The following is an 11,074-nucleotide window of genomic DNA, read 5'->3' as shown; positions in this document are numbered from 1 at the left end:
TTTTTCTAAATGTCTTGTAGGTTTAAAATTTGTTTGGTATTTAGATTTTGTTGTTGACAGCAGTTTAACAAGTTTATAACTCCTGCAAGAACTTTGACAATGGGAGTGCAACTGCACCACCTAGTGCTGGTGATGTGCAAATACACTTCACATGCAAAAGCAAAGCCTGTTCCACCATAAAATCGTAAAAGAGTGTCTTAAAGTATGCTAGCTTTATGCTAACACAAACTGGGAAATACATTAACAGGCTAATGGATAGCATTGTGTTGGGGGTGTTAATGCCCTTTAGGCAACAAATATTCTAAAATATTGATTGTGGTTTGTTTGTTTGTTTTAGTTTTTTGGTTCTTTGAAAAGAATGACAAATATTATTCCAGTTTTTAAGGAGGAGCACACACCATTAGTGACGCAAAATATGTGGCAAATGTCAAAATGTTTCACCTCTTTGCATCATGTTACAAATTATGTAAATTCCTTTGATATTTTTACAATATCATAAAAGAATCAATGGGAAAAAAAACACCAGGGAACTGAAATTTCCAGCAGATGATTAAAATATGTAAAATTTGGAATATGTACACGATTCTGACATTTCTATGTATTTGCAGCTTGATTGCAGCGAGATTTTGAGTACAAAATAATAACTATCCAAATTTTGAACCATATTAAACCATTGTAATTACAAGTTTTAAGAAGCATTTCATTATTACACCTTTAAAAGCATTTACAAATAGGAGGAAAAAATGCAGTGTGTGTAGTTTGCAAAGTGTGTGCACAAGAGTTAAATTTGGAAAAAAAACATACTTTACAAACTTTTTTTCTACTTTTAAATGGAAACTGATTATCAGCATTTTTGTTCATTTATGATATTATTCCTTTTCACATAAGTTCTTTTATTTGATATCATGAGCAAAAAAATTGGTTTGTTCCACTTTCTTCCCCATGCCAAAGTATGATTTGTGTACCTAAACAATTTCCCCCTAGCTTTTCACCCTTAAAAGATGTGAAATCGAAGTTTATTCAAGTGCTTGCTGGATTGATTTTTCTGTATGCGGCAGTCAGCATAAAAAGTTTGGACACCCCTGCTCTCAGGCATTGAGGTGTGTGTGTGTGTATGTGTGTGTGTGTGTTTGATGCTCTGCTGACTCCAAACAAGCAGATAATTGAGTTGCCAGAGCGACTCATCACACGGAGTGGCGCTTCCTTACAAGAGCGCCTTTTGCACTCAACTGAAATGACGCTGAGAAATAAAGGGAGGATTTATGAGCGGCATTTTGATGAGTGCAGCCTTGGTGGTTGCCATTGACAACCACGTCAGGATGCAAGAGATGTTCTTAAGAAGGGAACAGGCTGTTAGATTTCTTTGTGCTGGGGTGAACTCATTAGTTGTAGTTGTCCTTTGTGTCATACAATACGGCTCTTAAAACCATCGAAAGTCATCAATTTTCAGGGTCACAGGGAGCTGATCTAGCGCTACCTTTTAGCTAACTTTGTTTGAAAGGCAGACGATGTAGCTTTTTCACAGAGGTGGGTTTTTTATTTTTTTGAGGGGGTCAGTCATTTACAGACCCGCCAGTATTGGAAGTTCACCTGAATTGTGATCGTCGGTCCATCAGCTCCCCCACTCAGTGCAATAATTTACAGTAATTTAGACACATTGTTTCGAATAAATTTTTGCACTCAGCTAATAATTCCTGAAAGCATTTATGTAGCCTTGCTGCCTGTTTAGACTGAGTTTTCACTTCCTGGCAGCTGGGGGGGGGGGGGGGGGGGGGGGGTAAATTAACTGTAATCTGTAACTCTTGTGATTGAAAAATCCCAAACAATCATGAAAGCTTTTAAGAAGCATAGCTCAGGTTAGGCTGATAGTAAAACTGTTTGCGCTTCAAAAAACGTTTTTTAAATTTTCGAGCTGGGTGTGAGATTAGAGCAGTAGACTTTCAAACTGACAAGACTTTTTAGACTAACGGCAATCCATCGGGACACTGGGATCCTTCCACGTCTCATTTCAAAACATTCTTACTGTGGTAGTAACTGTCATGCTTTTACTCTGAAAGACCTAACAGGATGAGCGCCCGACCGGATGTTGTTATGCTTATGTTGGCGAACTAGACAATTGTTGAAGAAGTGCACCGCTGTACTACTTCAAGTAAATTGTTCGAAATAAAACGTAGCTTGCTTTAAACCGACTGCATATCATTTACACACGATACGACACTTACCACAAGAGATCGTGTGAAGTGGTCTTCTTTGTTCCAGTCAAACCATCGCCATCCTAAACCTTTATAAAAAGTAATTAAGTCATCTTTTAACACGTCTTGTCAAATTTTGAAACCTCACTTACTTCTCACGGTTTGAAGACGCCCATAATTATGACATGTGGAGGGAAACTGGAAATTTGCAAAGCGATTCTGCCATCAAGAGTGAATTGTAGGTATTATCTGAAATAATGCCTTCGTATGAAGCCAAAACGTCATTTCGTTAGTATGTAAAAGGTACATTTGACTCTAGAGCGACTATATTTGGTCCCAGTCAGAAGAGAGTAAAATTTAAAAGTGAAATTTACACTTGAGAGTAAACTATTTGGAGTCAATTTTACTTGTTTAGACCGGGACCAATTTAAAACGCGCTCCACGGATTTGCTGCGTAAGAAGTTACATTTTTTTTCCCTTTTTGCTATCATCCTAACCCATTTGTAATGACATCGTAAAAAGCACACGTCACATATGGTTGAACGCCACATAGTACTATTTTGGATGTTTTCTTCATTAGAAGCCTGCAGTTGAATGTAATAAGGGATTAACCGATTGCATTATTTTATTGACACAAATCTTTAATTGGATGAAATCTGAGCCATTCCTATCAGAAAGAACAGCAAGCGTAAAAGATATCTGTTTATTTTGGTTTCTTCCCCACCAGTAGTTTCATCCACAATCAGACCGAAAGGAAATATAGACTAAGTTACATGAAATGCAGGGCTTTTTGTATATACCACTTTTTTTTTTTTTTTTAAATGGAGATAGCATATGTGCATACTTTTTAGACTAACGACAAGAGCGTAATCCCAAATGTGGGATTGGGCTAGGTTGATGTTAGGACTGCAGGATGAGGACCCGGGAAACTTGTTAGTGAGCACAAACCAAACACTTCTCCATGGAAAAGAACAAGAAATGCTTTCACCCACCGATTTCCACAACAATTGTATTGTGCCCGCTTACTATAGATAACATTTACCCACTCACAAGGCTGTGTAATCATTTATACCGGGGTTTATATGTATATATATCAGTATACATACGCCAACCCCACACATGTAATTCAAATACAAAACAATACAAGTTATTAAAGTGCCTTCTACTGACTCAACCACAATCTCAGAGAGAATGGTATTGACACAGTATGTTTAAGTAAAAAAAAAACAAAAACAAACAGAATCATTTATTTTCCGATTGGCTGAGTCCATCAGTGCTTAAGGGAGAAAGACCAGCGGATGTAAGGCATGATTGCAACTGTATTGTTGTCTGGGCACGCCCATCGTAAAGGTTACATCACACACGATGTATCTTGGGTGGCATGTATCCACCAAGGGGTTAGCGAGCACAAAGCCAACCATTTTTCCGATTCATTAGTAAGCACCATCTTAATCTCTTTTTTCTTGTTTTAAAAATGTTTTTTTAATTAAACCCGACTGAGCGGATCAGTCCCGAAACCCTGATTTAACTTTGAACAGATTCTGAACGGATTGTGTCTGTATCACACATTATTGTTTTTTGCGGAAACTGCAAAAAAAAAAAAAGAAAAAAAAAAAAAGAGAGGTGGGAAAAAATTTGTGGGCTTAAGGTGCGTCACGTTATGTCCACATCACTAAAACGCTTTCTTGGGAGCGTGAGAATGGTGCAACACAATGGCAGTGAAAACAAACGTGGAGCTAAAATTTGATTCATAAAGATACTAGTCGGTAGTACAGAGGACGAACTGAAATGACACTCCTGAAGCGAGCGTTTCATTTTCCAACACAGTTACTCTCCTGCAGCATTTCAGCTGAGTGGGTATAAAAATAGACATTTGAAACCCTGAATATGTTTTTACGTGATTTTTTTTTAAACCAAAAAGAAAGAAAAAAAAAACAATTGACACTTGTCCCACTCAGTGCGTATTGTCTTTTTTTTTTAAGATTTTTTTCCCCATCTAAAACGTGTTCTGGCATTAGGAGTTTTACACCCATTACAACACAGAGCGGCAAATATACGAATGTGGTCGCCTTCAACAGCCTACGCCATTTAACTTTGAATACACTAAAATGACCTCCGAGCGAGTGACACAGATCGACGGGGGCGAGGGGGCGGGGAGCTCAAGTGTGACGGCGTTACATTAGCATGTCTTTGTGGTGTCTGGCTATGTGCTGGCTCTTCTCGGAAGGCCTCCTGAAGCCCTTGGTGCAGTAGTCGCAGCGGTGCGGGTAGTCCTTGGTGTGGATGGAGATGACGTGGCGCTTGAAGCCCGAAGCGTCCGTACTGTTGTACTCGCAATACTGGCACTGGTACACCTTCCTGCCGCTGTGCGTCTTCATGTGTTTCTTGAGCTCGGCCGGCTGGCGGAAGCCCCGCCGGCAGCGCTTGCACTTGAAGGGCAGTTCCTTGGTGTGCAGCGAGAGGATGTGGCGCGACAGCGTGAAGGTATCGGGGGCGTTGAAGTTACAGTGCCGGCACTGGTGCACCTTGCTGCCCTTGTGCGTCTCGGCGTGCTTCTTGAGCTCCGAGGGCCGGTGGAAGCCCTTCTCGCACACGTCGCACTGGTGGGGGAAGTCCTTGGTGTGCACCGAGATGATGTGCCGCTTCAGGTCGCTGGAGTTGGTGCTCTTGTGCTCGCAGTGCGGGCACTGGTGCGTCTTGTGGCCTTGCACCATCTCCATGTGGCGCTGAAGCTCCCGCGCGTCGGCGTAGGCCTGCGGGCAGTGGCTGCATTTGAAGGGAAGGTCGGCGCCGTGCTTGCTCTTGATGTGAGTCTTAAGGTTGGACTGATCCGCGCAGCGGAACTCGCAATGCGGACAGTGGTAGGGCTTTTCGCCCGTGTGGGTTCTCATGTGCTTCTTGAGCTCCGACGGGTGGCGGAAGCCTTTGGCGCACTCCACGCACACGTGCGCAAAGTTCTTGCTGTGCACGGCCAGCAGGTGGCGGTTGAGCAGGCCCTGCTCGGCCGTCTCGTAGTCGCAGTACTTGCAGTGGTGCAGCTTGGGCTCGCGGTCCTTCACGATGAGTTTGTCCGAGCCCAGCGGGCTGGACTCGTGGTAGCGCCGGGCGTACTCGGCGTATTCCGGCGGCGAGCGCTCGCTGTTGTGGCTCAGCAGCTTGTGGCTCTCCAGGTGGTTGTGGAAGCTGATCTTCTTGTTGGTGGTGAAGTCGCAGTCCGTGCATTGGTACTTCTTCTTCAGGAGGTGGTCCGGATGGTTTTTCATGTGGCATTTCAGGAAGCCTCGCGAGCGGAACTTCTTGCCGCATATGTGACACGGATAGACTGTCAGCGGCATGCCGTCGGGCCCGATGATGACGGCTGAAAGAGGGAAGGTGAAGAAACGGATACATTTTTAGCTCGGCATCAAATAGTTACCTTATCAAAAGGTAGGACTGGACCATTATGGAAAAATAATCATCACAATTATTATGAAAACAATCGAATGATTTCTCTGCGCTACCTCGAGAATGTATTGGTAAAAGATGTGCGTCCATTTTCTCTCCTTTTGTGATTAAACTTTAAAACAAGCTACCCCAACATGACACATTTCATACCGTAACTGGAGCAGCGGTTTTAAAAACATTTAAATCTTTGCGCAATCCGTGCAACAGTTTTTCAGGCGGTGTCTTATATTTGTTGTTAAATGCTTATCCCTTCCGCAGTGCGAAATCGTATCTTGTACACGTTGCAAGTCGTTGTTGCATTGCTTCCACTTTCTGCATTAAAATATTTCCAAATTTTAGTCATTATCATTGTAAGATGCTTCTAGGTTCACTTTAGCTTACCACAAAAACTAAAAGAATGTATCCAAAAGGGTTGTGTTTGGTTAAGCTGTATTGGACGTGTTATGATTTTGTGTAATATAAAACAGTGTGTTATGGTTTTGTGTAAAATAAAACAGTGTTTTTCAACCACTGTGCCGCGGCACACTGGTGTGCCGTGGGAAATTATCCAATCTGTGTGCTTGTGCGGTCTAGCGCCTGGCAGCTTACCCATGTAGTACTCTTATAAATCTTATAAATATAAATCAATATAAATCCGAGGCGTAGTGAAAAGGATGATGTGGTTTTTAGAGCAGACAGCAGAGCAGACCCCCCCCCCCCATCCGCAGTCTAAATTTAAGGCGTTGACCAAGCCGCGGTGATCCAAAAGTTGGGAACCACTGATATAAAACATATGCATATATATTTTGCCACTATCTGTTGACCTCTGAATTACTGTGTTGCTTTGTAGCATTCCATTGGCAACGAGATGTCAGAAATCTATTTAAACTGGTTTGGCGGTGAATGAGTTAATAGAACTCCTTTTTCAGTTTGGGGAAAAAAAAAAAAATCATAGTGTTCTAGTTGTCTCTCTGTGTGTCCACAGTATTTGTGAGTGCATATGCAGTATTTGAAGAAATATCACTCCCAAATTCTATGCTGATTTCCTGTTACCATTTGAATAGGATAATACGTTGACTTTCGTATTAGAATTAGCAACGATTTAAACACTAAGAATGGTTTGCATTTAACCCTTATGTGGTATATGGCCATTGTATGGAACTTCCACATCATCAGGAAAGAAACCAAATACTACCAAAATACTACAAAAGGGTTAAATATATGTCTAATTCTTTTTGTTGTGCATTTAGCTTGATGGTGAACTCAGCACGTTTGTGCATTTCAGATACTTTCACATCAAGAACTTGCAAACACACTTTGCCTTTCTGTATTTTTTGGGGGGAAGGCTTTAAAGAGTGAGAGAAATTAAAATCAAAATCATCAAAATCATTTTTTTTTTTAAACAATCGTCCAGCCCTACTAAATGACAATCAAAATAATTACATACAGCTCCTACCAGTTTGACACTGCCGTGTGTCCCCTTTCTTCTTTTTCTTGGCTTTTGGTTTGAGGACACGGTTAGCGGGTAAACCTTCTCGGATCTGTAGAAATGGTGTTGCTGTGCCGTTCTTGACCTGATCTATGGTCTTACCTGCGCAGAGTCAGTATAGACTATAACATCTATTTGATCTTCACAGTCCTCCACATGGCAACAAGAACATACTGATATCGTCCTCGTCGCTGTCCTCGTCGTCATCCTCTTCGATTTTGGGCTGCTTCTTGACGGCCATGTAGACCATCTTGTCACGGCCAACTCCGAGTCTTCCAGATGAGGCAGCTTCCAGGTCAGGGTGGCCATTTTGGTATTCATCCTCAGCAATCACCTCTGTTCCACCTGAAACGAGGTGGAATGGTGTTAGTTCATCAAACTCGCATTCAAGACTCAGTCTAATTTTACTTTGGCGACTTGCCCAAATCATCATCGGCCTCAGCTTTGAAAATGTACACTTTGATGACTTCGGCGGCCGTGTCTTCCTTGCATTCCTTGTCTTCCATTACCTCAGTGCTAATCTCCAGAGGCGTGTCTCCTATGTCCAACTTCTCTCCCACCTCATCCACTAAACAGCAAAAAGATTTAACCTCAAAAAACGAGATGCGATTAGTAGTACTGTCTGAGATAGAAGACGATCTTACGGGAGATCATGAGGTAATCTTCGGAGCTGCTTCTCCCGTCGTCGTCCTCATCCATCTGCAAAGGAACGGCCTCAGACGGAAGCTGCCGGTGGATGATGGTCTCGGCATTGGCTTCAGTCACCATCAAGCCCTCGGCAACAAGTTGGTGGTCTAGGGTGTTATCCTGGTGGTCCGAAAGAAGCTCTGCGACAAACACCTGGTCTGACATGTCATCGTGGTGGTTGGCATCCTGGATCAGGTCCGAGGTCAGCACGTGGTGGTGTTCCAAAGCCTCTTCTATCGCAACCTCCGTTCCCAGGATGTTTTCCGGCATGATCACGCTATGTTCTGAGTGCACCATGTCCTCGCTGCCTATCTCGTGGCCGTCTACGTCCTGCGACTGCAGGCTTTCGACGTCCACCTCCAAACCCTCCACAACTTCTGCTTCCAAGCCCTCCACTTCCACTTCCTCCTCAAGGCCCTCAACCACATGGGCTTCCAGGTCCTCCACGTCCACCTCTGTTTCCAGTCCCTCCACCACATGCGCCTCGAGACCCTCCACCTCCACTTCTCCTTCGAGGCCTTCCACAACCTGAGCCTCCAGCTCGACCACTTGCGTCTGGAGGCCTTCGACCACCTCTGCCTCCAGGCCCTCTACGTCGGCGTGCAGACCCTCGACCACTTCGCTTTCCAGGCCTTCGACGACCTGAGCCTCCAGGCCCTCCACCTCCAGGCCGTGCTCCAGGAGGATGCCCTCGTCCGTCATCACGTCAGACAGGAGCATGCCCTCGGGCACCGACACCACAATGTGATCCCCGTCAATGTGTGCCAGGCCACCCATCCCTGCAACTGTTAAAATAAGAGATGTCACTTAAGATAGAATACATACTTTAAATGCATCTAAAATACCCCATAACAAATACATCGACCAAACAAAATTGCTGTCCACACTGCTTTTCTCACCAATAGTCTAACCATCTGCGCAAGTTAAATCAAATTTTAAGCAAGTGTCAGCATTTGAGACCTGACGCTAACTTTGACACATTGAAGTCTGAGAATTTGGTCGGCCCTGAAAAATTGTTGGGATATTTCAATTGAAATTTGTCAGCCAATGAGAGAAAGGGGTTCCCTGTGGAGAAGACAAGATGGTTATACTGCTTCCTTCTAATTTGAAGGTATTTGTGACAATAGACTATATAATACAAAACCTTTCCCCCCCAAATTGAACATAAATTACAAAAAGAAACAATCCAGGTGGAAGTGCCTTTTTCGAAGGCAACACAGAATCAAAGAAAATCAGAATCAACAACATTATGACATTAATTTCTGACTTACCAGCCAAAACAGCAACCAACCCACATTTTTTTTAGCAATGTTGATTTGAAAAAAAAAGTCATTTTGAATAGAAGATAGAAAATAAAACATTCTTTAAAATACAATTCATAATATATGGCTTGACAAAATAAAAGATTATTAAAATATTGTTAGTTGCAGCCCTTAGTTATTGTTTTAACTGTCTTTATACTTGAGTTATACTAAAATGTACGGAACATCCTCTGCAGCTGTGATTATTGAAAGTATATATAAAGCTGAGTTGAGGTTTTAAAACTGTGAACATTTCTAGTCTAAAATGATTTTTTGCAACAATTAAACGCCCTTTACCACCCACCAAAATCTTGCATGATCATAGCGTGGGGCATCTTTAGCTCCTGCGTGTGTAACTCCAACACACCGCCTCCTTGGTCCATGCTTAACCCCGGGAAAAAGAAAACAGCCTGAAAACTATAAGATATAAATCATGAGCGGCATAAGAGTGTGTATATAGCCAGTAAAAGTCATGCTTTATATACACAAAAATATCCAAACAATAAAAGAAATACCTTCACATTTGATGCGTAGAAGCTTAAAATAAAAACAGCATATTAAATCTGCATCTTCACATCAGTTGATCCCTCTGGTGAAAATAAATAAAAGTGCAAACGTTAGTAGACACAATAACAGAGCAATGTGTTGAGCTCAATTATAATATATTATATCAATATCCCTGAAAGAACATATACGTATACATATATATATGTTGCAGAGGAAATTACAGTTCATGATGCACACTGTTATGCACTGAGGAAGTGGAATATGTTGTTGACCACTGGCTCCGTCCTCTGCCAACCAATAGTACTACAGGCGTCTCGGTGCATTTATTTGACTGTGCACCTGGAGTTAGTTGAGTCTGATGGCGAGGGCTTATTTGACGGGGGAGGAAAAAAAAAAACGATCTGCCCCGTTAGGTGGGCAGGACAAGCCCACCAGTCCTGCCACAGTGGGAGTCCTCCTACATGTTATCAGTGGGAGGAAATGCACTGTCGTCACATCATTGCTCAATGCAAAAAAAAAAACGTACGCTTGATTATAAGTGCGTTTAATGTGCATATTTGTCTGTAGGTGTGCATGTAGAAATGTGGACACGGTTCTATTCTGATCTGAATATCAGCCGTATTTACAGTTCTTGCTGGCCTTATGCAATGTTTTCCCGACGCCAAGCTACTGCTGGCGTCCCACCCAGCGGAGCTAACTTGCTAACAAGCTACAACTGATCCGCCCGGCGCCATTTTGTTTTAGCATTGCGGCTAATATTCGACGCTCGTTAGCGGCTTCAAAAGCACCAATTCGGAGATAACGCGTTCGCAACCGCGCGGGGATAATAATGTCACCGAAGGAGGCGACGAATCAGCGTGAGATGGTGTAAAAATTGGGGCGTTGCTCAAAGCAATGCACCCACGACCGTCCTTCTGGCTAGCTAGCCTGCTAAGCTAACTGGGCGCCGCCTGTGCCGCATTATGTCCGTGTTGTTTTTCCACAAGGCTCAAAGAGGCCCGCTACGGCCGACTGGGCCCTTGCGAATTAAACCACATTCTATTCGGATTGGTCCCAAGTAAATTTACCTGATAGCGTCGTCTTCGGACTCTTTTGGCGTTTCTCCCCCTCGTCCGTTTAGTCTATTATTGTTTTTGGTTTATTTTTGACGGTAAGCTAAGTGCGGCCTGCAGTTTTGGATCCCCGGGCACCCTTTGCTAGGCCTCGGCCAATCAGCTTGCTTCCTGACAAGCAGAGGGAGGGCGGGGGCCAGACAATGCGTGGCCTCGTTTACCGCTGATCCCTTACTATTTGCGTCATGCATAAGAGAGCAGTTACACTAACAGGCATTCTATTAACGGCAATCCATTATGCGCATTATGTTTGCGAACCAAACGTGGGCATTGCCACGGGAACCCATGAAAACATTTCCGGATGATCAACTCTGGATTTTTACTTTACACAGATGAGGCCTGTAGGCCATTTTGTGACGATGG

At 43.2% G+C, this 11,074-nt stretch overlaps 1 protein-coding gene across 2 annotated transcripts; it reads right to left on the bottom strand.

Annotated features, from left to right (window-relative positions):
- Positions 1-2,881: 2,881 nt before the first annotated feature.
- znf711 (ZFX family zinc finger ZNF711) lies at positions 2,882-10,813 on the bottom strand. 2 transcript variants are annotated; one of them, XM_088432091.1, is made up of 8 exons: positions 10,667-10,813; positions 9,608-9,681; positions 9,397-9,509; positions 7,749-8,576; positions 7,526-7,672; positions 7,279-7,449; positions 7,063-7,206; positions 2,882-5,550 (listed from the first exon to the last, which is right to left on the bottom strand). In XM_088432091.1, the coding sequence occupies exons 3-8, from the start codon at positions 9,473-9,475 to the stop codon at positions 4,367-4,369; spliced, it is 2,553 nt and encodes an 850-aa protein (XP_088288217.1). In that variant the 5' UTR covers positions 9,476-9,509; positions 9,608-9,681; positions 10,667-10,813; the 3' UTR covers positions 2,882-4,366. The 2 variants fall into 2 exon arrangements, with proteins under 2 accessions (XP_088288217.1, XP_088288218.1); XM_088432092.1 differs by having other exon boundaries at positions 7,072-7,206.
- Positions 10,814-11,074: the final 261 nt, after the last annotated feature.

This window comes from Hippichthys cyanospilos, chromosome 13 (assembly GCF_059441005.1).
Source record: "Hippichthys cyanospilos isolate Australia breed blue-spotted pipefish chromosome 13, RoL_Hcya_1.0, whole genome shotgun sequence".
NCBI lineage: Eukaryota > Metazoa > Chordata > Actinopteri > Syngnathiformes > Syngnathidae > Hippichthys > Hippichthys cyanospilos.
The sequence above is the reverse complement of the archived record's forward strand: the minus strand, read 5'-3'. Positions and strand labels throughout refer to the sequence as shown.